This window comes from Salarias fasciatus, chromosome 23 (assembly GCF_902148845.1).
Source record: "Salarias fasciatus chromosome 23, fSalaFa1.1, whole genome shotgun sequence".
Classification (NCBI taxonomy): Eukaryota; Metazoa; Chordata; class Actinopteri; order Blenniiformes; family Blenniidae; genus Salarias; species Salarias fasciatus.
The window spans coordinates 22,622,051-22,650,011 of NC_043766.1; the positions used below are offsets into that span (position 1 = coordinate 22,622,051).

Genomic DNA, 27,961 nt, shown 5'->3' on the forward strand with positions numbered 1-27,961 from the left:
GGGAGTCTCACCTTTCTGAGTACGCTCTTAACACCAGGAAAGATACCCGGCGCTCTCAGAAGTCGCACAGACGACTTGAGACTCACGGCAGCTCCTTATAGGTCCCGGACTCTGGTGCAGTGGATAGATACGGACCTGCCACATAATTTACTTAAGAAAAAAAAAACTATTGTGGATTTCTCCCCATTTTTCCCATTTTTTTAAACCCACTTTCTGGTTTTACTTCACGTACCAAAGCTGGGGGAACAGACTGGAACGCAACAGACTTTTACGCGAAGCTTCACAGTTTTCGCCACAATAATCGGTAAGTCCGCTTTCGCCGAGTCTCGCGGACACGTTGTATCTGATGTTAAGGACGTGTCTGCAAAGTTTGACTTCATTGTGTTGATGGACAGGAGATTGATTGAAGACTTTGTCAATCACAGATCGATGCAAGCATGACAGTTTCTTGTATGAGACATACTCTGCATGTAAATACTGGGGACGAGATCAGCTCGACACGGCCTTTATTGACGGCAGCAGAAAGTCACTTACAGTAAATTATAATTAGTGCATGACAGTAGATCGTTGTTGATGTCTGTTCAGAAGCGTGATGGTGAACTCATTAAGCGAACTGTGCCAGTGACAGTCAGGCTGCACAAATGTGGCCAACTCTTCCTGACTGGAAGCGGAGAGAAAACAATCCAATTCTCCCTTTTTACATATAAATACAGACATGTAAAGTGAAGCAGATTTGAACGGAGGTAAAATGAAAGGTTATGCGTTCGCCACTAGGTGGCGACCGAGTAGCTGCTTCATGTCTGGGATGTTGAATCATGTGTCGGGCTTTGTGGTGGTTTAAATGTTCAGTCACTACCTTTCTATGCAGGCTGTTCTGCTTGGTTTAGTTTGGTTGATTGTCTCTTTGGTAAAAAACAAAACAAAACAGTGATTGGCTGTTCAAGCTTAAAAGGACAAACTCAAACACAAATAATTGCATGTATAAAAACATAATTTAAAAAATTCTGAATATACTGGCTTAGTTTCAAATGTATGGATGAAGATACACTGAGAGTTACCTGGAAGCCTTCTTCCTGTCCTATTCAGAGTGTGATTTGCATATTATGCAGGATCACTTTATTAGTTGTGCGTGCTGCTGAAGTCAGGGGAACGGGGACTGCGTCAGCGCGATGGATGCCATTATATCCCATCCGATAAGTGAGATTTATAGGGCAGTGAAATCAGGTATTTATGCCGTCTGTATTGAAATAGCCACATCTCCATTGTTGTTTTGTGTTTTGTCTTGCCGTGCCAGGAAAGACAGTAAAGCGTTGGAAAAGGTATTACTGTTTGGTGTTGTTAAACTGTTTTTAATGCGTACATATGTTGTTAGGCAGCCAGTTCAATCTTTGATGTGCCTGTATGCACATGCTTTTAGTCTAAGCAACTTTTTTAGGCGACTTGTTTAAGTATATGTAGCTGTTAATTAATTTTCAAAGTAATTTCGAGTCTATTGCACGCAGCAGTTTTAGAGATGTATCCTGGCGCAGGTTGCCACTGTCGCTGTGTGTGGGAAGATGACAGTCTTGGATACAATGAAATAAATGTCTGGCTGTTAGGATGTTTTTTTGGGGGTTTTTTTTTGAGTGTGTGTGTGTGTGTTTGTTTGTTTGTTTGTTTGTTTTTTCCAACCCTGTGTTTGTGTTGAAAATGGCATCGTTTAATTCAAAGGTAGTCTTCTTTAAATGCATTGATTGTCTTTGAAGACACAGGGGTCTTAGTTCTTGCAACCGCTGCTCTAAGCAAGTGTGTTATGGGTACACAATTTGCCCTATGCTGTAATTTATTATGAATGGCCTAAACTTGCCTGCCCTCCACGTGGGTGTAGATCTCAATTTCCTATTGGCTGAGGCGAGCTGCGTCCTGAAGGAGCTCCCTCGTGATTGGCCGGGCAGGCTCGGGGCCGTGGGCGGATTCTATCGATGGTGGAAGTGCGATACTTTGTGACAATGTTCATTGTCGATATTTCACTGGAGCTGCCTTCGGTACGAGAGCGCAGCCGAGAGCCTCTCAGCACTGGCTGCACGAGGCTTTGCAGCTCCAGCTCCTCGTTCCCGTGCTCCTAAAGCTTTGCAAAGGCTCGTAACATCCACGAGGAATGTATGTTCTATATTTTTTTAATTTATCTAACCTCTTAGTTTTTTGTTCAGAAGGTAAGCGCCTGCGCAAAATGAGCCATGGCAGTTTTTGCTGACAACATACTTACGTTCCTGCCTTTCGTTTGCTCATCAATGTAGCAATTCAGGAGACTTCTCGCATGCTGGAAAAACGCAACAAAGAAAAAGATCAAACAAAGGAGAATCCAGCGTTGTGTAGTTGATGTTCCTTCGGGGATATTCTCATGATATCGACCGGAGAGGAGACGGACGGGGTTTTGTATTGACTCTTGGAGAGCGAGAGAAAGGAGGCTCCGGGAGCTGAAGGGAAAAGAGAACAACGCTCCTCTGGATGCTGCCTTTGATTTGCGAGCAGAACAAGGGACGTTAGACGAAGCGGCGGACCTGCTTTCCACGGTTCCTCCTCCCGCTCGCCACCCGCTTCATTCTCGGCTCCGCTCGCCGTGTCTCCCCGCTTCTTTGACCACAGGTTATCGGATGGACCAGCATCCCAGCGCCCGGAGCTGCACCAGCCGCGGGGCTTCGTCCTGCGAGGCCGTCCCGACTGAACCCTCCATGAATCTGTACATCCACTCCACCACCGGCACACGCTTCGAGCTCTCCCTGCCCCTGGAGGAGACCGTGGAGGGACTGAAGAGGAGGCTGTCGCAAAGACTCAAAGTACCAAAAGAAAGACTTGCTTTGCTTCACAAAGAAACGTGAGTATATACCTGGAAAATTAAACATGCCCACGGAGGCAAACATTGAAATATTTATTCATCCAGGCGGTGCTTGAGTTGCTGCAGCTACAATGACATCGATAGAGTTAGTGCTTGGACGATTCTGCGCTTTTAAAATGTGCATAAATCTACTTTGTGCTATCTCCAAATCAAACTCCGAGACGGTGTTTTAAATCCATAGTGAGGATTCATGCTTGATTGAGTTCTCGGAAGATTCACAGACAACCATGCTTGCTTTCGACGTCAATACATTCAAGGAAACTACTGTCCATCAGGACGCATGGTATTGGAATTACGCATAGGAGACGCACCGGTCACTGGAAGAGTATTGACGAGGCGATCTGCAGGCTTGCATTGATTAATCCTCCCTTCACTACAAATATCGAAGCCTCTCTGAATTTTTAATGCTGTGTGAATAAAACGCTGCACATCGATGAGTAAAGTCAGAGTTGGTAGCTATAGTTTGTTTATTGTGCTGCTGCACATGCATTGCTCATCTTTCCTATCTTACTTGAAGGTGGACGCTGTCAGTGGTCAGAAGAGAGTATAAGTAGGGGGTGGTTACATGATAATTACAACCTGGCTTTAAATGTAGAATAACTCTTTAATGCTTTCTGTGAACTGTTGGTTTGAGTGTGAGAGGTTTCGACTCCTCAGTTACTTTGGCACTTCGGACGAGATGTATGACAGAGACAGAGCTGCATGCGCAAGTAAAGTTATGAATATCATAAAGCACCTAAAATGATGTGCAACTGAATAGGATCAAGACTTTGGAAGCAAAGAATGCAGGTGGTTTTATACAATGAAGTGGGTTATATGCAAACAGCTAGCATTGTTGTTCAACCCTCTGCCCCTCCGCCTCTTTTAATCACTGTTTAAACCTGAAACCCCCCTTTTTTAATCCCATCCAGTGCCTCAAATCGTAGACTTATAGCAAGTTAAGGCTGGGGGGCTTTGTTCAGCTGCGTGGGGTGAGATCTGGGTCATGCATGTAGAGCCGGCTGTCCTAAACATCCTTCAGTAACCTAAAGGAGGCAGAGAGCTGCACTCGGATGTTTATAGTGCGTGAACAGATACTGGGGGACAGGCACTAATGCTCTGCACCAAGCTTAAGATAGTGAAATCCCCCAAGTTGTATTGCATGCTGTCCGCTTTGTTAACCCCTCTCATAATGTGCTGTTCACCTAAAGAGTAATGCGTTTGCAGCAAAGATAATCACTACTTGCCGTAACTCACCTTTTATTATAATGAAGAGATAGTCGTTTTAGTTGCCGCATGGAGTTTTTGCTCATCATTTGTAGAACGGAAGTTGCCAAATGAAAATATTTACCTCCACTCAAGCAAGTGGCAGTGGTGCCAAATATCAACTGTGAGCAGTTGTCAAGCCCCACTATACTTGAAATTGAAATATGACAGCCCAATCAATATTTCTCTTTCATGGAGCTTTTCACCCACGGCTCTTTTCCAAACTAGTTCTGAAGACTGTCTAACCCCCCCACCCCCACCCCCCCCAGCTGAAGGGTGTTTGTGTGTCTGAAGAGTAAAGATATTGTCAGCACAGTCTAATTATCTCCTTCTCTCTAACCCTGCAGGCGACTAAGTTCAGGCAAACTTCAGGATCTAGGCATCTCTGATGGGAGCAAGTTAACACTTGTACCAACAGTCGAAGCAGGATTAATGGTAAGATTCAACCTGCTTGGTCCTATTTTTCTTTAGAGCCGAGCTATAAATAACATGTACTACCGAATTCAAACATCTTTTGCATTTTGTCTTTTGTCTGTTTCTTTTGTACAGTCGCAAGCATCAAGACCAGAACAGTCAGTAATGCAAGCTTTGGAAAGTCTAACAGAAACTCAGGTAAGAATTTGTTTTGCCTACTACAATCTGAAAGTGTATCAATCCGTTTGGGTTTATTTACATGAAGGATAAAAAAAAAAAAGTCCGTCCCTTTTACTTAAGTGCAGAAAAACAGTCAATATAACAGAGACAGAGAGGAGAAGAGCAGGCTGCACACAAGCCTCTTTACTTATCTAATCTCAGCCTCTTAAACAAGCCAAGCCAAGCTAGACATCCAGTGTGAGCTGTTATAATAAGCAGCAACACCCTCCTGTATCCTAGTAACATCTGTGATGCTGTGTGAGTGTGTATGCGTGCGGGTGTGCGCAAACGTCACTAGAGGAAGCCACAGTGAACAGAGCACAATTTGTGAGCTGCTGAGAAAAGGACAAGATCTCATTTCCACTTTTCTGTTTACACCTTTATCTGAAATCTCTCTCTGCTCTTGCGATTCAAATTTCAACTCACACACACACACACACAAACACACACACAAACGCACGCACATGCACAGGCAGGTTTCCAGGAAGTGTACTGTGGCTGCATGGAGAATGAGTGTAGTCTTGCTCACTCATAAACAAAGTGCTGGATCATCAGATGACAGCCGTCTCACTCGGTATTAGCAGAGGGTTCCTGGAAGCGTGCACACATAGCACAAGCAGGGCCTACACCCTGCGCTTACAGTGAAACGGTTCTGTAGTCCTTCATAAGTACAGTACGTGTTTGAGTCAGTGTGTGTGTGGCATGACTCACCAAATGATCAAAAGTGAGAGTGAAGCAAAAAAAAAAAGTGTTCATGCAGTGTACAGAGAAAAACCGAGCAAGAAAAGAGGCGATAATACTGAATACACTCAGACAACGCTGTGACGTATGAGACACTGTGCAGCTGACTGACTGACTGACTGACTGACTCACATCAATTTCCTTTTGTGTAACATTGGGTAATGTAGAGATGTACTTAAGTACATCAGCAATGTGCTGCTGACTGATGTCAAAACAGTACGAGATGGTGAAACAGAGAACTGTTGTAAGGACTGTGTCAGCAAGAGCTGAGCTGATGTCCTCGTGAATTTGTCCGGTGAAGGACGGCATCCGTCAAGTTGCATGTTTTAAAGCAGTGGACGTGAGCTGTTCTGAGATAGCAGAGTGTGTGTGGTTTTGGTATAGCTTCTTTGCCTGCTGATAATTTTATGGTCGAAATCCTGGTCTTTTAGTGCGTGTGTGTGTGTGTGTGTGCATGTGTGTGCGTGCGTGCGTGTGCGTGTGAACTCAGCATGCGTCTCGTAGCACTGACAGCAGATGACTGTATGTGTGTAGGTGTGTGTAAGTGGACGTGTCTGTAACTGGATGTGTGTGTATGTCACAGCGTTAGTGGGCTGGAAGCGAGCCTTGCCCATCATGTGGTACGCCTTTGCTGGGCAGCCAAGAGTGACTGTCATTTTCACCAGAGGCAGATGATAATTCAACCACCGACCCAGAAGAACGGATTTCTCACTCTGCCTCCTTGTGTCTCTTTGGCCACATAACCCTTTAGTCTTAGATTTATTATGAGTCAGATGCTTGCTTATTCACTAAATAATTGCACATGACACATTACCACATGCCACACCGTTACATTTATGAATATTCTGATGTTAATTTTGATATTGTACTGTAAAAAAAAAAAGGATGAATGCATATTAAGAATTATAACACAAGGAAATGAATTCATGAAGCTCCTTCAGTATGTTTATGCCCACTGAAATTGATTCCCCTTTATAATTCATGAAGTGAAATGGAATGATATAGATTTCAGAGAGATTACGGATCTGAGTAAGATTAGAAAATAGGAACACAAAAGCTTTTCCTCATTTCCTCTCTATCCCTCTAACTCTGGGGCTATCAAATATCAATCAATGCACTTAGCTTGTAAAAGTGTCTGACATTATAAGTGATATCCCTCACACACCCAAAAATAGCACGATAGAGATCTAGGGTGGTCCTGAACTTTGGTAGAAGGAGTGGGTACAAACCCCTGGACTTCTGATCATGCCTCAGTCCTCACAATGTTGTGAAGGCTCGCTTATAGTTTGAGAGCCCCCGTTTCCCCCCCAACAAAGTGTGTGGATGCGTTCATGGAAGAGCGAGCTGAGCACATCATCTTATGCCTTCTCTTTTTTCATGATTCTGGGGACGAGCGGAGCAAACATCTGCTCAAGAAACCAGGCAGAGCATGGTGTCTGGGATGGTTCAGAGTTTTGTGGCATAAGTTAAAGCATTTTTTTTTTTTTTTGCAATGAAAATTGAGCTATTGCAATTATCAAAATGGAACCCCCTCCCCCTGTGCCAGACACCACAACCCCCTCATCTTTCCTTCTCTCTTTCTTTCTTGGTTTTGCTTAACAGCTCTCTCAGGTCATTATAATTTAAATGTGCTGTGGTTTGCAAGTCCGGCAAGTTGCCTCAGTTTGACCGTGATGCTGGGTTCCTTAAACAAGGACAATCCTGACTGCCTTAATTCCTCCTCTGGCAACTCACTGCACTCTTTGCATGATATCTAAGCTGTGTTAAGCCACAGCTTTTCTGACAGCCCATCAAAATATACTTGCTTGGGCCTCTGTCTTCTGTCTGCTAAATAGAAGTTGTCTGCACAGCTTATAGTTGCAGTCACACATCGGTATGCACACACTTGCACTCATATGGATTCACACCAGAAATAAAAGGACATATTTATATAAGCGGATTTCTGGTCCTGATGTGAAAATGTTTGAGAGTCATAGTAAAATGAATGTATGCCTATTTGACAAGCAGCGGAATGAAAATTAAAGCGATACTAACCATTAGCGCTTAACTGACGGCAGTGGCCTCAAGTTCTCATACACACATTTTGATCTTTGACAGAAGTGGGATTAAAAAGTCTCTCTCACACAGAAGGGCTGTTTGCTTATTGATACACATGGATGCTAGAATATAAAGTCTTACCCTTGCCATCCCTCCCCCATTGCCCTTCCCCCATACAGCCACCTCTTTGTTCTTGTCTTAAAGCATGAGCACAAAACCTGCCTAGCTGTCAAACTCCTCAAACATGTAACAATGATTGATGGGCACTAAAGGTTAGCTCATTCCTGCAATCCGTGTTTCATCCTATATACATCCTCATGTATATCCAGTTGTGGGAATGTATGTATTTGCTGGACTGGAGCCTTACACCAGCTCAGCAATGCCATCAACGGAGAATATCCTTTGCCTTCAATGGAGGAGGCTGATTTGCCATCCTTCGTCCCAGTGGAATACATCGCTGCGTGTCTGTTCTACTTTTCTCGCTCAAGCAGACAAGCACCTCACGTCCTTGTGCACTGTCTTCTTTCTCTCACTCTACAAAAACCAGGCTAGTCTAGACCTAAACTACATACTGCACAGTTTTTTCATTGCTTCCGCAAGCAGACAGATGCAAACAAGCAGGAGCCGGCAGCCTGTGGGGACTCACCTCTGGGTCACCCTGACTGCTTTTCTTTTACGCTGCCTTCCTCATGGTTGCCACAGGGTGCCTGACTGTGCAGGAGAAAGGAAGAAGGATTGCTGTGCACAACTCATTCCGTAACCTGTCCAATTGTTTTTGAGTACGAGGGTCCTGTTTGGTTCGGAGTACCAGAGAAAATCGCCACACGTGCTCATGAAATTAACAAAGAATAGAATTTGAATTAAATAGGGAAAACCAAGGGAGAGGCAGTGAAATGGGTAAGTGTGCACAGGGAGCAAAGGGAGAGTGTGTGTAAAACAGCTCAATGTGCATGGTCAATATGTTCTTCTTTTCAGTCCTGCATCCTGTACAAAACCTTATCTAGATGCTGGGTAATCAGCAGAATTGACACTACTGGAAATCATTGGAGAGTAATTGTATTGAGTATTTGGGAGTGTCAGGAATTGAAAAATGACTGAGTCAGTCAGCTGGTCAATATGAGAGGATTCTCCCCCTTTTTATAGCACAGGCAGCGTCCTCTGCCCTTCACAGTGCTATTGAAATGAAGGCTTTTTAAATGCATGCAGCTTAAAAGATGCAGTCTATGCTCTTTAGAATGGTAATTTGCTTTTTGTTACCTAAATGAAAGCTACAGAAATTAATTTGTTGCTGAATGTGTAAATCAAATTGTGTATGGAATAAAAGACAATGCTGATCTAAAGGCCTATTCAGTCCGTGCTCATCTAAATCCCGGCCTTGAAAATTGCATTAATAAGCTGATCACGCAGTATTTTTGCACCTGTGTAATCCCTTTTGTGAGGCTTAAATGCACAGTGGGAGGGGGACATTGCAATGGGTGGAAGGAAGGACTCAAGGTGTGTTGTGTGGGCAAGAAAGAGATGGATTTTGTTGGAGGGGGGAGGGGGGGGGGTTAATGCATCTGGTCGTATGTGCTCATGTTGGTTTGTGCATGTGCCAACATTCATTTTTAATGTCTGCGCCTTTGTGTTTCCTCACCGAGCGGCCAGGGGAGTCTTATTTCTCCATATCTGAGTCGTGACCGTCATTGTTTTCTATTTCCCTGGCGACACGGTGCTTTTGTGATTCAAGAAGCAGGCATCGTGACGAGTGGGGCTACTGTGTGAGAAGAGGGAGGCCAGGAATATCATGTCTGATAGCCACCACTGCCATGACTAATGAAGTCAATTAAGTATATGCTCGTGCTTAAAGAGGGACAAGGGGTTATAAGACTCGCCCCATTAGTGCTTTTTCAAAAATACAGGAAGAAAACTAGCATTACTTTTACTCACTGTTTCACTGTAATCTCAATTTTATTGGTCACAGAATCCCCAAACCTCTCCAGCCTCTTCATTTACTCTTTCCCACCTACTTCATCTCAAACTGATGAAACGCTATTGGGTGCAGTCATCCTTTGATGCTCCAAATTATTTGTGCTTTTACACCTTTTCCAGATTTGAATCACAAAAATGTAGAAATTGCTGTGAAGGTGTTACACCCCTACACGGGATCCTTGACTCTTAAATAGGTTAATAATATTGCTACAAAATATATTTAATCAAGTCTTAAGGGTTTGAATTGCAGCAAAGCACAACAGAGAAATCTGATTTATTTCCTGTTGCTTGATTAACTTGAACTGAATCAGGACTGGAGGGCTTGAGAGGTTTGTATGTGCATGTGAATGTGTTCAGTGCTGCCATCCATTCATTGACACAGCTGGGAGTGTAACAAATATTTTCTTCAGGAACCTGATCTTTCTGAACTTTGCCTCTGTGATCGCTCTTTTCACTCGACCCAATCAAAGTGGTGGACAGCTGGTCCTCTCTTTTCTCTTTCTTATCAGGCAGCATTGCAGAGGCCTATCTTTCTAATGGGGCCTTTGAAGAGCCCCTGGCTGCCTTTAGGATTTGGGGCATGATGCAAGTCATTGATTTTTTTTCTTCTCTCTTTTGAGAGCCTGTTATTGCATCTTTAGCTGGTTTGTGTCCGCATAGAGGTTATCAATAGTGTCCTGGTGCGATCAAAACATTGAGGTCGATTGGCGAGTTAATAAGCAGCTTTTTGAACCGCACCTCTCACCTACTGATCCGACAGGTGAGCAGTTGTGTGCAGCTAAAAAAAATGGCTTGAAGAAACAACTCCCTCCTCTCTAGGCTTCCCTCTTTCCACCCTCCTGTCCCACCTTCCAGTCGTCTACCCTCTTTTCTCCATCACAAAGCTGCTCAGTTGTTCATGAATGTCAGCTCAGTGCTGCCAGTGCGCTCTATCTTCGCCTTCCCCTCCCTCTCCCTCTCACCCTCCCTTCTTTTCCTGCATCTCCCAGCCTCTCTCTTCCTCCTTCACTCCTTATCTCCCTCCCTTAGTTCTGCTTAGTGTGCAAAGGAAGAACGACTGCAAATGAGTTCCTTGAACCACAGGGACCCCAATAAATAAAACTGTCAGCTAGAGATGTCGGGGAAAAAAAAGAAGGAAGGAGCCAGAGGCACACTCTCACTGAATATTTCATCATCCACCACCACCACCACTCTGACACCCTACCCCCATTGCCCGCATCCCCATCCCCCACCTACCATCCTTGTTCCCATCCTTGTGCCACCCCCCACATACACTTCTTTTTTACTTCCATCTTGCCATCTTGTCCCCTACCCTCCTCCCACAGCTCCCCCTTATCATTTTTGCCCCATTAATGCAAAGCAACCGGCAGATACTGATAAATAAATTCCCTTCTCCTGAAGAAAACAGCTAAAAAATATCTAAATGTGCTTACACCGAGGTCAGTTGTTTAAGAGATGATTGTTGACGGCTATCAAACGGAGCAGCTCTTTCTCTCCCTGTGCATTGCTGAATAAACTGTATCATACCCACCACAAACTGCACAAGGCGTATGATTCAACATGACTGTTGTTTTCAGGAAACACACACCTTGTTCTTGAGGCACAAATTCTGTACTTGCATACCACTGCTACTGCGTTAGAAAGAAAACAGTGAAGGGCTGGATTCTCACTGTCTGCCCTATCTTGTGACTCTCATAACAATCCGCAGCTGTTGCTTTCATAAAGAATCAAAATGTGTTGAGTGTGGCATGAGAGGACAGACAGAAAAGGAAAAGGTTTCAGACTTAAATTCAAGCCCTGAGACTCTCTTTTGTTTGCCTGTGATGTTGCAGAAAGCACTATCTGGTGTTTGTCCTTACGTCAATGGTAGCCAGCCACATTGCCTGTCTTGGCTGTGCTCCTAAAGAGCAGACAGGCATGTTTGGACTGGAGCTGAGCTGCTAGCCGAGACCTCTGGGAATCATTTGCTAGCCAGCTCCCCAGCACCAGAGAACCCCTTCCCCCCTACACACACACACACACACACACACACACACACACACACACACACACACACACACACACACACACACACACACACACACACACACACACACACACACATTCCCTCCCCTTGTTTCTCTCTGAGTCTCTGTCCGTCTGGAAGAGGCTTGTTGTTACACGATCACTCTGCCAATCTAGCCTCTGGCAGGCAGGCAGGCCGCACTGTATCATCCTCCACCTCCTCCCTTCCCTCAGGAAACGGGCCCTATTTCAGGTGTTCCACTCCACAGCTCCCAGCTACAGCCCAAGCTGTTCGTCTTTCCTTCTCTGCTGTGTTGAAAATTGTCCGGCCAGCAGCGTGTCAGTGGAAAATGTCGCTATCAGTCTGAAGTAACACAACTCCACATCTGAACATCAGCTTTGGCTGTCTTTGTTTATCTTGTGGAGGAAATAGAAGATAACCTCAATTCTTTGAGGCAGACCAATCAGATTATAGTAGCTAAAATGTTCCCTGTCATTTTCTTAGCTAATGGGATGCCGGTGTTTATGTGGGTTTGTGGCCTTTTACTTTCTTTTCTTTATAGGAGGCTGTGGCGAGTGGGGCCTGTGTGCGTGTGCATGCCTGTGTGTGTGTGTGTGTGTGTGTGTGTGTGTGGTGGGGGGGACCCCTTATGAGTCACATGCATGACACATGACATGCAAGTTTTCAGCTATCATGTGTGTGAGACTTTGTGTGAGCATCTTGTGAGCTGACTTCATGGCTATGTTTACATGAGAGTTTTAAATCCCCTTGAATTCAGAATAAAAATGAAATCCTATTTAAAAAAATTAAAATTGACCTTGTAAACACGTAATTCAGAATAAAAATGACCATTCCGTATTAAACTTAAATTTGGAGTAAGTGACTGGTATATTCTCCAGTGGCGTCAAAGGTAATCGAGAAAGACTAAAAAGAAAAAAAGCAGGAACTAGAGTAAATGCATCAGGTCCGCCCCCTGTCCAAAAAGAACATTTCCCAACCCCTCGGATATTAAGCGGAATTAAAGAAAAGCAATTAAACATGTTTTCCATGTAAACCTCAATTCTGAATTACTATTCCCATGTAAATGAGAAGGAGAATACATTAATTCCAAATAATTAATTCCGAATTAAAACACATGTAGTCGTGGCCTATGAGTCAAAGACTGAGGCTCCAAGACCTGGAGTGACAAAACTTGACTGGACGAAGCAGAAAGGGGAAAAGAAGAAAGGGGTGTGAATTGGAGAGCCAGCTTCTTTTGCAGGGTAATTTGAAAGCAGCCATGTGGTATTGGAAGATCAGTGGGAGTACATGAATTTCATCTTGGTGGTTTTGAATAATCCACACTAGTCATTATAAGGGTAATCAAGCCACCTCTCTGTTTCTCCTGCTGTCACTCACTGTCTGCCTTTTTCTCTCACTTTCTGTTGCCTGTGCTTGTACAGAAAGACACACACCAGCCCATAAACACAAAGATAAAGCAAAGGCCTTGTCTGATCTTCCAGCTAATCAGCATCATGCACAATGCTTGTTGTAAAGTAAAAATCTTCACCTGTCGCTGAGTGTCTGATATCCAAAATTTCTTTAGAGTAACAGATGGTAGGAAAAAAAATCTTTATTAAGGCACAAACTCAATCCCAAGTAGTTACTGGTGACAGATTTCACTGCCAGATCAGAAAAGTAATCTCCATCAGCTGGTCATTGACTCATCTTGGATGTATGTGAATATAGAATCTGAGCAGCACCACAGACGAGTAGAAGCTGACTCTTCAGAGATGTGTGTGTGTGTGTGTGTGTGTGTGTGTGTGTGTGTGTGTGTGTGTGTGTGTGTGTGTGTGGCGGGGGGAGGGGGTGGCAAGCTGTCGGGTCATTTACTTGACAACACCTGTCAATCATAGAAACCGCCACCATCTCTAGCCCCTCCTCATCTCCTTTCTCTCTACACCATACCATCCCTTTCCACCACCCCCCCACTCCACACCCACCCACACACACACACACACACACACCAAAAAAAAAAAAAAAATCTTAGAAACACACCCTGTCTTTCTGATTTAGCTCAGTCGTGTATATGAAGTTTCTTTCAGTGCCCTGCCCTGTCGTCCTCCTCACTTCACACCCCGCCTTGGGCCTGCTGGGTTTCTTGCTTTACCTCAGTGGGGTAATCACGTTGGGTATGGACTGTATCAACGGCCTGTTAATGGCTGGTTTTACATTCTGAGGATGCACATTTTTCTGTTTATTATGCATCCTCCTTTTGTACTGATTTTTGCTGCTTAAGCAGTTGATTATTTACATTTTGAACGCCAGCCCTCAGATCATCCCAACCCCCTTTTGTCCTTTCACCTGCCTCTTCTTCTCCCGCCATCCTCTTTTCCACACCATGTCAATATCAGTGTGCAGAGGTCACCCTGGCAACAGAGAGGCAGTGGTCGATAGAGAAATAAATAAGCAGAAGAAAAGAGAGAGAAGTGATGGAGGGCAGAGCTTGGTGATTCACAGGGTTAACTACAGGCCAACATCTTAGGAGCACACTCCAAATGCTTCATGGTCTGCAGGGAGTGAGGCCTCTGCTCTCCTTTGCTGTCTTTGTATTCATGTCTTTACCACTTATTTTTTCAGCTTTGTCATTATTGTTCTTTGCCTCTTCTTCCCATCCTTGTGGTGCGCAGGCTTGCACTCTTGTGCTATGTCTATCTTCTTGCACCTCCTTTCCTCCCTTTCTCTCGGGGGACTAAAAGTGCACAGGCAGGAGAGATTGTTGAAACCTTTTTGGACAGATGCGTCACTTTGTATTTGCCAGTGCTTGCTGTTTCTGTTTGCGTCTTCTTGGAGAAACCCGAGATGTCATTACTGCTGAATCCCAAACACCCATAGAAGCTTTTTGACCCCAAAGTGACTCGTACTTAAAAACACACACATGCACAGGCTTAAGCAATGAGTGGCAAAGCTCAGCAACAGAGCCACAGGCATGCAGGAGGACAAGAGAACTTTTGTTATTTAGTGTGAATCTTGCAGCCAAGTCATGACAACTCTTGCTATGTCGTGTGTGTGTGTGTGTGTGTGTGTGTGTGTGTGTGTGTGTGTGTGTGTGTGTGTGTGTGCGTGCGTGCGTGCGTGCGTGCGTGCGTGCTTGCGTGCGTGCGTATGTGTGTCCATCCGGGCCATGGGTGGGTCAGTGAAGACCTCCACACTTGGCTCCTGTTAGTCGTTGCCAAAGCTCCAAAAATGGGCAGCCCTTCCAGATCCGCTACAGATCCACAGACAATTGACTATTCTGTGTTTGAGAGGCAGGCGGGGTGTATTTCCTGAATGTGGGACTGATTTTTCAGGCCACGGTCCAGACAGAAGGGTGGCCTTTGTCTGGCAGCTGAATGACACTGCTGACTAAGAACGGACAGAGGGGCAAGTGGGATGCAAGCAAGAGTGGGTTCTATTTGTGTGTGCTTTTTTTCCAATAGGTCTCCTTATTTGTAGCTCCCCAGTTGAAGTAAATAGGCCACTGTTTCAGAATAGCAGTGGATTGCATGACAAGCTAATGTGGTATATGCGTGTCCCTGTGAGAGGGGGAGCAGAAAGCGATGTTTTGTGTGCTATAACTGCCGTCATATCCATACCCTGACAGAAGAGGAATTTGGTATTCATAGGGGGGTTTCTCATTTGGGCATTCCCGACATAGTTTTGTTGCATGTAATCAAAGTCATATAAAAAGATCTCATTTAAATGGAAAATTTTTGCTTGACAATGCTGTAAAGGCCCTTTTAAGTGCTCACAACATGCTTTCCTTTCTCATTCTGCAGGTCAGTGACTTCCTGTCTGGCCGCTCACCGCTTACCTTAGCGCTTCGTGTAGGTGATCACATGATGTTCGTCCAGCTTCAGCTGGCAGCACAGCAGTCTGGGGGACCTCAGCTCCAACATCGGCACCTCATCACTCGGGGCAATGCAGAGGCTGCCATAGGCCAGCCCGCAGCGCAGCCCCGCATCCCCCCTTCCCACCCACACTCCCATCATCACCCCCACCATTCGCACAGTCACCCCAGCTCCCACTTGTCACAGCCTCACCCAGTGCCATCCTCCCCCTCTTCCCCAGCTTCACCTTCCTTCCCTCTGCCCTCCACACACCACCAACCACTCGCCCCCATGTACATTCAGTCACCTTCCACTTCCTCCTCCCCTCACTGTAGCCCTCCTACTCCTCCTCCACCACCTCACTCCCCTCGTCCGTCACACATCCCAGGGGGCATTTTCCGCTCTCCTGTGCATCACCACCATCATCACCATCACTACCATCAGCCTTCCTCAGGCCAGCCCAGCCATGACGTGAGCCAGGTCAGCCCCGTAGCTCCAGTCCTCTGTCCTGAGGTAAGTCTCAGAGCTTTATACTTAAACTTTCCATCTGCTGTTCATAATAGCTAAGTACGGTTTTGTGATAGCTTTGTAATGAGGCTGCGCTTTATAAGAAGACAAGCTTCAATACTGTCCAAATTGGTGGTAATGAGACTTAACTCTCTCGAATAAATAGTGGAGAGGATTGCTATGGCTCTTAGAGCTTATTGCCATGTTCACACCAGAATCATCCTCAGTCAAATCAATGAAATAATCTTGCATCATGAGAGTGATAACATAACTTAGTTAGGTTTGAAGGAACTTTGCTCAAACTGTGTGTGTTCTACACAAAATGTGTAGAAGCAATAGGTATGGCATATCGAGAAGCATTGCAGTTAGCTTAATGAAGGATTTATCAATAACCAAATAGAACAATGTTCATGACCAGTTGTTATCTTTGGTAAACTTTAATAACATCAGCAAACACACACTTATTTATGTTTCCTGATTAAAAGGGTCATTTAATCTACCTGCACCTCCCAAAGTGCATAGAAGCTGTCAGTGTACTGACTTGGAGAGAAGCAGGAAAAAACAGGCTCTCTTCAACAGTGGGAAAACAGAAATGGGTATTCCTCATGAGACTTTCACATACATCATACACGCACAGAAATTAGCCCACACACTGAGACACAAACGTGGAGATCTTTACTTAGGTTTCAGGTTCACTTTCAGATGTCAGTGACAGTACCAGTAATCCAAGTTAAGCTAAGACGATGTCGTAAGATGGGCGAGTTTGCTTCGATCACAGTTCGAAGTAACCAGATAGCACAGCTGTTTTGGTGTGTGCTGAAGCAGAAAGCTCAAGTTTCTGATTTCTTTGGTTTCTCATAACCTACAACCTTTACTGCATAGGTGTCTTACATAGAGCACATAGTTGTTACATGGCCTCCTTGTATAGCACAAGTAAGCACTGAGAACTGTTGTTTGAGGAGATTATCTGCAGATATGGTTGTTTTTGGACTTTTTCACAATATTGTTTTTTTTATTTGCAGGCAAACTGCAACACCAACAGCAGCAACAGCCCCAGCAGTGGCAGCAGTCCCTCTACACGCTCCCGCAAACCTGGTGCCATCATTGAGAGCTTTGTCAACCATGCTCCCGGAGTTTTCTCAGGGACCTTTTCAGGTGAGAGGATAGTGAGCTTCCATTAAAATGCATTCAGCAGTGAACATAAACAGAAAGATTCAGCTGAAACAGCTTGCAAACACAGGCTCTCAGGGATTGTTGTGGCATTTGTACTTGATTAGCATAGCTGTCCCCTCATTCGTTAGAAAAAAAAAACACACACACATACATAATGAATTTTTTTTTATCTTTTCCAGGCACTTTGCACCCTAACTGCCAGGATAGCAATGGGCGTCCCCGACGAGACATTGGTACCATTCTACAGATCCTCAATGACCTCTTGAGTGCTACACGCCACTACCAGGGCATGCCGCCCTCCCTCACCCAGCTTCGCTACCAGACCCAGTGCGGTTCGCCCACCTCCCCTTCCCCCTCGCCACCCCCCTCGCCCCCAGTTGCTGCTGTAACAGGCCTCTCTGCCAAAGCTACCTCCGTGCCCACAGGCAGCCCCAGCAGACCTCCACCGACTCTTCATCCACTGGTGCAGTGCCAGAGCCAGATCCGCATGTGCAAACCCCCTGGTGAGTGACTTTGCTCCACACCCCCCTCTGCTCATGCAAGCATGTCATGAACACAAACAGAAACACCCCCACACACATTAAGTCATTGTTCATCCCTTAAAGCTCGCGTGAAGCAGATGTTCCTGCAGTTGCCACAGCTTTGTGTGTGTGTGTGTGTGTGTGTGTGTGTGTGTGTGTGTGTGTGTCTTTCTTATGCCATTAGTACATCACAGTTAGTTTAGCTCTGTTGGGATGAGTCTGTGTTTACTCAAGTGTATATTTTCATCTTTAAAATACTGCCAAAGTATGAAGACCAAAGTCAGATTAAAAAACTAGAAAAGATGTGCCTGTAAATCTCTTGGGTTTAAAAAAAAAAAAAAAAAAAAAAGCAAGAAGAGGTGGAAGGAGAAGAGAAGGAGCTGCGATGGGGGGGGGGGGGGGGTTCCTTAGACATGCAATACGAGGAGCTTCTTCAGACCTGTTAAGTCAAGCTTCAGTCGTCAGGTCAGCGGAGATGGCATTGTTTTGGAGGAGATAGCTTTACCCCTTCAAGCCTGGGCTGGGCTTTGTTTAGATTTGATAATGCTTTAGAAATAACCTATCCCCTAAACAAAGGCTGCAGCTGGGGCACAAATGGGCTGGGACTGGACAGGTCTTGGATATAGCCTTGCTCAAGGGCAAGGCTAAGGCAGGTACTGAACTTCAGGTGGTATCATTTTAGAGACCGAGTTGGGCTTTTCGTACTTTCAAAGTTGTCTTTTCCTTGCAGCAACACGGGATGTTGAGTGTCAGACAGATGTCCAGAGCAGATAACATTCAGTCAATGATGTGAGGTTAGACTGAATGTGTTGAAGAAAACATCATTGTCCTGTGCCTTCTCCTTATCTTTTGCAACGGAAGTCCAGCTGGTCTTTCATGAAGTGCGAGTAAACTTTTTCAGAATTTTACAGATAGTTTTATGGGAAATACAACGGATAATGTTTACTGTTTTCTTTTGCTGAAGTAAGCAAGACTTTACGTTGCTCCTGTAATAGAGAAGCTTTGCCCTCACTTTATGACCATCTGCTGCAAACATGCTCGTTGACAATATCCACTATTTTACTGCATAACCCCAAATCCCATGTCAAGTGCTCAATACATGGTTAGAATAGGAGGGACTTATGTTACTATCTCAGGGAAGACATTTCTTTTGCTGCCCCCACTTACATGCACACCCTGCCCTTTTCCTCTTCTCCCACTCTTGTCATTTCTTTTCATCTGCAATCGACATCCCACGCCGCCGTTTTCCCCGATTTTCTGTCCAAAAACAGCTTTGTCTGTAAAATCCATCTCTCCATTTTCCTCCTGGTCACCCCTCTCTCTCTTTCCACGTCTGTGCTGTGCATCAATACATTGTCTGTGTTCATTTGGCCTTTTAATAGATTTATTCCAAAATGCTGCTCTGAAAAGAATTTGCTTTGTGAAGTTGAGGGCAGAGAGAGGAGGAGGAGGAGGGGGTCGCGGAAGATGGGGGCTGTTAAAACCACAACAGTAAGCCCCTATTCATCATAGGGGTATTTAGATCCTGTCCGTCTGTCTACCAACTGTCTACTGATTAATCAATGGCAAAGGAATGGGCTTGCCTGTCTCGTTCCTTTTTCTGATTTGGCTGCCACTATGCAACTTCCCGCATATAATATACACTCCCACCAAGTAATGTGAATGGATAACTCAACTTAGCACTGTTAAGCTCAGCGAGACAATGAATGTACTTGCGTGTTTGTATTGACAGAGGCGATGTGCCTATTTGTATCGCGCTCCACATGGTGTCCTACGGAAGCCAATGACTAAGAGCTCTCAGGCGGTCTTATCAGCCAACACCTGATGGAAGACTTACTGGACTTAACATTGCAGCTTAACTCTGCTTCACACAAACCTTTCTTCATTCAGCTAAAAAAAAAAAAAAAGAAAAAGAAAAAAAATGTGTACTTCCCATCTGCATAAGTGAGCGTGTGCAGTCAAACTCAGGTTGTAGCTGCTTTTTGAAAAATGTCACACGGCTTTGCAGTCTCCTGTGAGCCTTTAACCTTTTCACTACAAGTTCATGTACAAGGTGCAGAAGACCGGCATAAATAAAAAGCTGGAAACACATTCACTTTTCTCAAAAGCAAATGCCCAATGAACTCATAGATAACCGGCTTGGTTTCCTAGTTTTCCTGTATGGTGTTTACAGATATATTTCAGCCTGGAACTCTTGTTGAATTTGAACAGGAAGACTGTAGGATGGTCTGGCTGATTGTTAGCTAAATTCCTTTACTGAGTAGGGTGGAACTCCTCAGCACCCCCTCCGTCCCTTTAGCCCCCTGCCCAGCCAAGCCCATTGTGCTGGAGACAGGGGCTGCATACAGGGGACTTTGGCAGAGCCATTGTGGGGGCATAGGAGGGGAAGGCTGCAGGATTATAGGGCTGCCTTTTAGTCCCACTCCCACTGCAGCTGCCTCCGTTTAGTTTAGTTCAGTGTCCCGCCTGCGTCACTCCAGCACCTCCAGTACCCCCTTCGATTTGTCAGGTCAGGTTTTCTTTGTACTGCCTGGGAGCAGGCAAGCTGGGGGAGGAGGAGGAGGAAGAGGATAGGGGGGGAGTGATAGAGACAGAACGAGAGATCCTTTTGCCTTTAACCTCTCAGAGTCCTGTATTTAAACCCTGACCCGTCTGACTGAGGCATGGCACATTATCCGCCGGTCGGCTTTGCGCTTCTCTTGTCACATAAACGGACGTTTGCCAGGACACACGTGCACCAGTAGCTTAACAAATGCCCCAGTGACGCCGCAGCAGCACAGAGCTATCTAGCAAAGCCAGCCAAGCACATCAGGTGCCCTTTCATTGTCGACAAGGAGAGCAAGAGGGAAAGAGGGAATGCAAATGAACTCTAAAAGTCATTGAAGAGCTTGTGTCCCTGCAGGGCTGTCAGTGCCCTTTCACTGGTTGTCAAAATGCTCAAATTAGCTGAGTTTTGATTGGTTGTTTTACTTTGTCTCTGATTCTATTCTACTGCCTGCAAAGTAAATTGCCTTTGTATGACAGGAGACGTCTGCATTGTTTTTTTTTTTTAATATATATTTTACCAGAGTTTATGACCTATCTGCAAAAATATTGGGTTGTTGCAACCTGTGAAGTGCTTAGTAAATTACGATTTTTGTGGAAACTTTGAGGGTTGACTGTAATAGTAATGAAATGTACTTTGCATTACTTTGTTCTTGTTTCTTCTTCTTTTTTATGTCATCAAGACAAAAGCTTCAAAACAAGCAGAGAGTGGTATTAAGCCAAGGTTGACCTTGCTCCATATGATTTTCTTTGATTTTGATTTTCCTTCTCTCGCTCAACTCTTTCTTTCTTTCTTTCTTTCTTTCTTTCTTTCTTTCTTTCTTTCTTTCTTTCTCTATCTACATTCACGCCTTCCTCTTTCCCCTGGTTCCCTGGATGCTGAGCAAACAGAATGTCCTTTTGCAAGATCACAAGACTTATCAAGACAAACAAACAAACAACAGCACTAAGACAACTGCAAATGAAGGCCAATCTTTATGCAATCAATAAAAAGGAGAAGCTCCTTTAATCTCCCTCTGCGGCCTGCATACTGCAGCCCTCCTCCTTTTTTTTTCTGTCTATCCTATGCCCCCCCCCCCCCCCCCCCCCCCCAATGCACATAGACACACACACACGCCTCCCTCTTGTGTGCCCCCTATCTCAGGCCTTGCTGTGTTGCTGGGCTGGGCTCACAGGCAAGGAAAACTGACTGACGCATCGATTATTCATAGATCACCCATTCTCTCTCTCCCTCTCTCTCTTTCTCTCTCTCTCTCTCTCTCTCTCTCTCTCTCTCTCTCTCTCTCTCTCTCTCTCTCTCTCTCTCTCTCTCTCTCTCTCCCTCCCCCTCCCCCTTTTTTCTCTGTTCTCAGTTCTGCGGTGCCCACTGTATTAAAGGGGCTTGTGTCAAATTGTTTTGAAGAGGACAGTTTTGTGAGGGGAAAAATGGGCTGATTGAGATTTATTAGTGAGTGAGAGGCATTGGAGTTGTAAACACATGGGATGAACACAAGACTGGCATTTCATTCTTTTGTATGCCCTTGACCTGTCTTGCTTTTTGATATCTTCTGCTGTGCGTTTCTAAGAAAAGTTCCGTTGTTGCTTCTCTCCCTCATCTGTCTTGTGTGTGTCACACAGGGTTCTCTCTCTCTCTGTCTCTTTTACGCTTTCCATTCATTGACTATGTCTTTTGGTTGCCTCTCTCTCTGGGTCCTTCAAGGTTATTGTGCTCACGTCAAACTCTGCTCCTTGCAGCCAGGCTTGGGGCCACTCTGTGTGTGCGTGTGTGTGCATGTGTGTGTGTGTAGTCTGTCCTTCTAAGCCAGCCCTAATAATAGCCCTTCTGTCATAAACATAGTCTGGAGATCCCTGTGGCCAGCTGTGTCCGGCCTAGCCGCCCAGGGCTCCGGTAGTGACGCTGATGAATGGCTACAAACACACACAAACAAGCAGGCACGCACACACTCAAACAAGTTTGGTGTAGCTCCAAGCACATTCCCAGAGCTCTTGCCAAGCCAAAGGCTAAGACCTCCTACTGCACCGAAAAACTTCCTTTAACTCTGTGCGTGTGTGTTTGCGCTTATTATTGCACTGTGAATGTGTTTCCCTTTGGAATACAGCATTATGACAAAGAAATAACTCATGTGACACAAAGAATCCAAGCTGAAACACTTCAAAGGCCAAATTTAAACAGACATGTGTTTGCTTTTTGTTGTTTCAATGTGTTTGGCCATATTTCACCACAGCCGAGGAACGGTTTTGCTTTTGGGATTGTCTCTGCTGGGGAAGAAGGGAAATAGTGAGAACCAAGGAGAGAACAAAGCCCCATGGCAGCGTGTATATGGATGTCACATGGAGCTGAGGCAAGGGAACAAAGGCTCTAATGTAGAAAAACTGCCCCCCTCCTGGTGTTCAGCAACCGTCCTCCAAAGATGACACTCACATGCGTAGCAGACAGCATCTGGATGCACATACACATTTGTTTCAGGACAGACCACGTTGGCAGGAAGGGGGGAAAGAAATAGTTTTTCTCTGAGTGAGTGCAGTGTGTGAGATACACTCATTTTTGCTCACTGTTCAGGAATAATCACATTATTTCTGTTAAAAAAAAAAAAAAAAGTAGCACTGAGGTTACTCGAAAAGATTTTACCTTAGTATGCAGACAGTGGTGAATATTTATAGTGGTGGAGAAGGGTCTGTTCTGGTCGATTCGATAAGCAAATGAAGGAAAAAGGTAAATTAAGCCCACACAGGGTCCGGAATTCATTCCGATGGGGGGATGCAAGGGGAAAGCACATCGATTTGGAAAACTGACACCTACGGCTGGTCTTTTACCCTCCCTCTTCCTGCATCCCTTTTTTTTCCCTCTCTTTTTTGCCCCTGGGGGAGGAATTCCTTAACCCACACCATCGTGCTTCCTCCTCCTCCCTGCCCTCCTTCACACTGCCTCATCTCACTGTCTCTTGGGAGTTGTGGGGGCAAGAGCTGGAGAAGGAAGGGGGGACTTCAGTGTGTGTGAGCAGGGTGAAAGGGGTAGAGTAAGTGGGGGTGGCTGGGGAGGGGGTTAGGTCAATGAGCTGAGAGTAGGAAGCTATGACTGCAATAAGGAAAAAAAATTGAAGAAAAAACCCAATCTTTACCCCCCCCCCCCCTCTCTCTCTCTCTCTCTCTCTCTCTCTCTCTCTCTCTCTCTCTCTCTGCTTACAATTTCCATTCGCTTGCATTTTCTATTGAAAGCCAATAGCGTTGTCCAGGGCCTGAGATGGATGGCTGCACTAGAGCTAAGGTTTAATCAATAGGTCTTTTTAATTTGCCATCGATCCACGTTAAAAGCTACTGCGGCTGTTGCTGCTCTCGCTGTGTGTGTGCGTGCGTGCGCCTGTAAGTGTGCACTGGTGTGCATGTGCATTGTGTACATGTGTTTGTGTGCATACATGATGTACTCCAATGCGGATTTGAGAGTCTTTGTGTATTTGTGTGTACTCTTGTGTGCAGCAGAGCCAGAGATGGCTGCTCTGCTTCGGTTTATTGACATTCTAGCCCATTATTTAATTATTTAATTCCCAGACAGATACTAATGGAGCTAGCTAATAGATTGCGGTTGCATTCCCTTCCTTCCAAGCCTCCTGAATATACGAATAAATGGAATTAAGCTAGACTTGGCCACTGTAGGAAAGCATTCACAGTGTGATGCATGGCTTCTCCCCCGAGACCAGGCTCTCCTATATTCACATCAACAGCTAGAAATGCACTTAGGAGCGCATCTAGTTGTCGAGGCATGCCACTTGTAATTACGTTTACAGATAGCATGGGCAGCTATCAAAATGTGTCTTTCTACTGTTATTGTCTTTTTGAATACACTTTGTATTCAAGGAGAATTTGGTTTACGAAGGTCTTCCCACTCGGTGTTAAGGGAGTGAAATGATGCTGAGAGAGCTAATAATGCTCACTGGGGAAGGTTCATGGCTATATTTCAATGTCCCAACGTGCACAGAGTGCGTGAGTGTTTGTGTGTGAGTGCGAAAAGTATGATCTGAGCGTGGCCTAGTGTTACCAAGGTTAAAGGGCTTTATTTTACTCTGTGCCCCCCCCCCCCCCCCCCCCACACACACACACACACACATGCACACGCATTTCGACACAACCTTCATTTTAATACCTGTTAAAATTTGTTAACAGTAAATTAACCAGAAGACTCACTCATCATTTCACCGTTGTCTTCTTCACTGTCCAGGTGACCGCATTCGCCAGACCGAGAACCGTGCAACTCGCTGTAAGGTGGAACGTCTGCAGCTGTTGATGCAGCAGAAGCGTCTGCGCAGGAAGGCCCGGCGGGACCAACGTGCTCCTTATCAATGGCTGCCAAACCGCAAGGCCGGTCGCAGCAACAGCAACAGCAGCATGTCCAGCGAGGGTTCCCTGGACCTGGACTTTGACGATTCAGTGTGGAAGCCTGATGTCAAGGCCGACTTGAAGTCCGAGTTTGTCATGGCCTGAGCAATCTGCTCTGATACACAGATTCAAACATGCAAACGTTGCTTGGGATTTACTTGTAGAGCTGTTGGGAGGGAGTGGATTGGCAGGAGGTCATACATGACTGCAAAAAGGAAAATCACAGATGTCCTTGTTACTCTTTGCCTCATGAAAAAGGCTCCCTGCAAACTATAATCCATGTGTGTCCTTCACAGCTAACCCTGTGATAAACAGCATCGATACCAACTGAACTTTCTTGTGATTTGTGATGCTTGGATTTGGACAGGCAACAACCGGACTTAACAGTGTACAAGACTTTTTTTCAGGGTATGATTACAGACAACATACCTGAACTTGAGCATAGCAGAATTCAGTGGGTGGTGGTGGTATTTTGATTCTTTTTCTAAGATTTTTTTTTTTTAAGTGCACTCTGGGCAGAAATGAAGAGATCCACACTGGACTTATTTACAAGATGGGAGCACCAGAGGCTTCAGTGTTTCCTTATCACAAAACAAGGCAGAATTGCCGGACTATAGATTATTCCAATGGGCATTCTTATTGATCAAAACTCAACAACCAGAGTCCAGTTTTTACCTGTTACGGGGTGGTTAAACTTTTTCATTTTCCACTTTTGAACATATTATTATATTTTATAAACAAAAAAAAATATGTAGCATTGTTCACAAAGCATTCAGGTTTTCATACAACAGTTCAAAGTAGTTGTTGATTTGCACATGTTCTTGATTTATAACAGCTGGTCAAAATGTGCAAGAAGAGGAGGTGGGGCCTGAAATAGAAATAAAAAAGAAAAAAAAAAAGAATATGGAAGTGTTGCTATTAACCTCAGTGACATAGGCTATCGATAGGAATGATTAATGAATAAAACAAAATGAGTTAATTTTAACAGAAAGTGCTTTTAGAGGATTTTAAAATCTTTAAAATGTATATGGAAAAAAAAAATCTATTTTTATTTCTCTTCCTATCTGCTGTTTTTAAAAAACAGCAGCCCTCTGTGGCTTTAGTCAAGTCGTTGACTACCAACAAATATGTACATCCATTCAATCATTCATTTACTTGTTTATTAATTATTTCGTGAAGCCACAACAAAAGATACGGAAAGCTTGGTCTCATCCATCCTGCCTCATGTCTTACAGACCTTAATGGACTTGTTGAGGGATTCAAAGTTTGTGTACATAAATGTGACAGTTGGCAAACTTTTATGAGGGTGTGTGTTTGTTTGACTTTACTGTAAATTGATTTGGAGTTTCCCCTGTTTTTTGTCCAGTTGTCTTCTCCCTAATAACCCCCAATATTACAAAGATCATCTGCAGTGAATGCATGACTTGCAAGTTTTTAACCATGACGGAACGAAATGGAAAATTTCTAAGTTGGTTCTCGTTTGTTGGCCCCTGTACCTTCATCTCAAGTCCTCATGACTTTATTTTTTTAATGGCAAAGAAGAAGAAGTGGGATCTTTATCCAGCATCATTATCTAGTGCCTCCACCAGTACACCCATTGACATATCAGGTTAGGCCTTTTCACGGTGTTGCTGCTACACAAAGGGACTCAAAGTGGTTAAACAAACAAACAAACAAACAAACAAACAAACAAAATGAAAAAAAAAACATGGGAAGAGCAGAGGGGAAAAAAATGACTTTTCTTTGCATGCAGAAGTCTGACAATACACTGATCGTTTTTCTATTGATGGAAGAAAAAAGTAGAAACTGGTGCTGTGGGAATGAAGGTTAACAACTTGCATGAATTTGTGAAGAAAATAAACAATGCTGCTTTTGTTGATTAGGTTTTTGTACCGTTTTGTTTTTCTATGTTTGAACAACAGTGTCCTGCTAAAGTATTTCAGAGCAAAACCAAAACAGATGAAGTTAAGTGTGGACTCACGCTCAGCACTGAACATTCCTGTTGTGTGACAATGAAGATGATGATGGTGATGATCCTAACGTGAGCGAAGAGACTCTCTCTGTCTACTCCTTGAATGCTAGTTTTACCCCACAGTGACATTCAAGAACCCAGGCAGTCTACAAACTGTTTAGCCACCACCTTTCTACTCAGCCTAAATGCCATCAGAGGCTTGCGTGGACGTATTCTTGCAGGGAACCAACAGACAACTGAATTCACATAAAACGTACCTACGGGAAGCATCCGGTCTGTCTCTTTTATCTGTCTGTTTGTCTGATCGACCATCCTACCACGATTGCACTCCCAGAGATTGCAGTGAGAGATTACCTTTTTGGTGAACCTCATCTTTTTTTTAAGTGGCCTTACCTTTCACTAAAAAAATGAGACACTTGGGGACAATGGGGATGGGAACGTTTTTTTTTGTTTTTGTTTTGTTTTTTTTTTTGGTGCGGGTGGGGTTTTTGAAACTTTCTGTGCGTATCGATGTCAGACTCGTCATCAAGGCACCATTTTTTTGTCACCGAGGACACTGGGCATCTGTTGTTTAGTGCTTTTAGCTGGTGGAGTCTCTATAATGTCAAGGCTTCTGTGCCTTAAAAATGTTGCCCTTGCAGTGTCAGTGTCGGAGTTCAGCTTGTTTTCGTTGGTTGTTACACATGACTGTAGTATTCGCTGCCACAAGAGTCGTAGATTTTAGGGGTAAGGCTTGTTTGAGCGAATCAGATACTGTTCAAAAGTGGGTGTTGTTCCTCAAATACTGTCTTTGTCCCATTTCTTCATTGTGTTGCCATGCTTGTTGGTCTCTGTTCTTTGAATCTTACATCCTTCTTAACTCAGTCCCCCCTGCAACAAACTGAAAAAAGCTACCCATTTGTGTAACTGAGAAAAGTTGACACCATAGTTCTTCGGTGGCGAGAAACAGCCCAGATTCAGAATGAGAAAAGTCCTGTAAGGACCCCAGACTTCATGCACTTCCTGTTTTCTTGGACACAGCAACGTTAAAGGACAATTGAACCCCTGCCCCAACCCAAATTTTATTTATTTTCTTTTTTTTTTTTTTTTTTGTATATGTATGAACTATACTCTGTGTGTGCCTCACCTCTGTGTGATACTCAAAAGATTAAACAAAACAAAAAAGAAGACTAAAGCATTACAGAGAGGATAAGAAACAGTATGTTGTTGGAATTCTGATCATGTCATTTAAGTTGCCTGTTCTTTCTTGTAGCCAACTATTGAAAATAACAGGATTCAAGAATACAATTTACAATGTTCTAGCTCTAGACCGGTGTAGCACATGTGTGACTGTATTAATTTATGAAACCAAAATGGTAACTGTGAATTATGTATTTCTTTGTGCATTCTTTCTTTTATAAAGCGGGGAGAAGTTGTCCGGACATAGTAGCAGCCTATGCTCTTGTCCGTTAAAAAAAAAAAAACAAACAAACAAAAAAAATCTTTTTTTTTTGTTTTTGGTGGATTATAATGGAAACA

The 27,961-nt window shown here is 44.3% G+C and overlaps 1 protein-coding gene across 2 annotated transcripts; it reads left to right on the forward strand.

Moving 5' to 3' along the window:
• Window positions 1–39: 39 nt before the first annotated feature.
• midn (midnolin) lies at window positions 40–27,919 on the forward strand. 2 transcript variants are annotated; one of them, XM_030082651.1, is made up of 8 exons: window positions 40–304; window positions 2,626–2,854; window positions 4,468–4,555; window positions 4,670–4,732; window positions 15,305–15,868; window positions 16,885–17,017; window positions 17,215–17,538; window positions 24,314–27,919. In XM_030082651.1, exons 2-8 carry the CDS (start codon window positions 2,634–2,636, stop codon window positions 24,574–24,576), a joined length of 1,656 nt encoding a protein of 551 aa, XP_029938511.1. In that variant the 5' UTR covers window positions 40–304; window positions 2,626–2,633; the 3' UTR covers window positions 24,577–27,919. The 2 variants fall into 2 exon arrangements, with proteins under 2 accessions (XP_029938511.1, XP_029938512.1); XM_030082652.1 differs by lacking the exon at window positions 40–304 and adding an exon at window positions 1,979–2,192 and having other exon boundaries at window positions 2,277–2,854.
• Window positions 27,920–27,961: the final 42 nt, after the last annotated feature.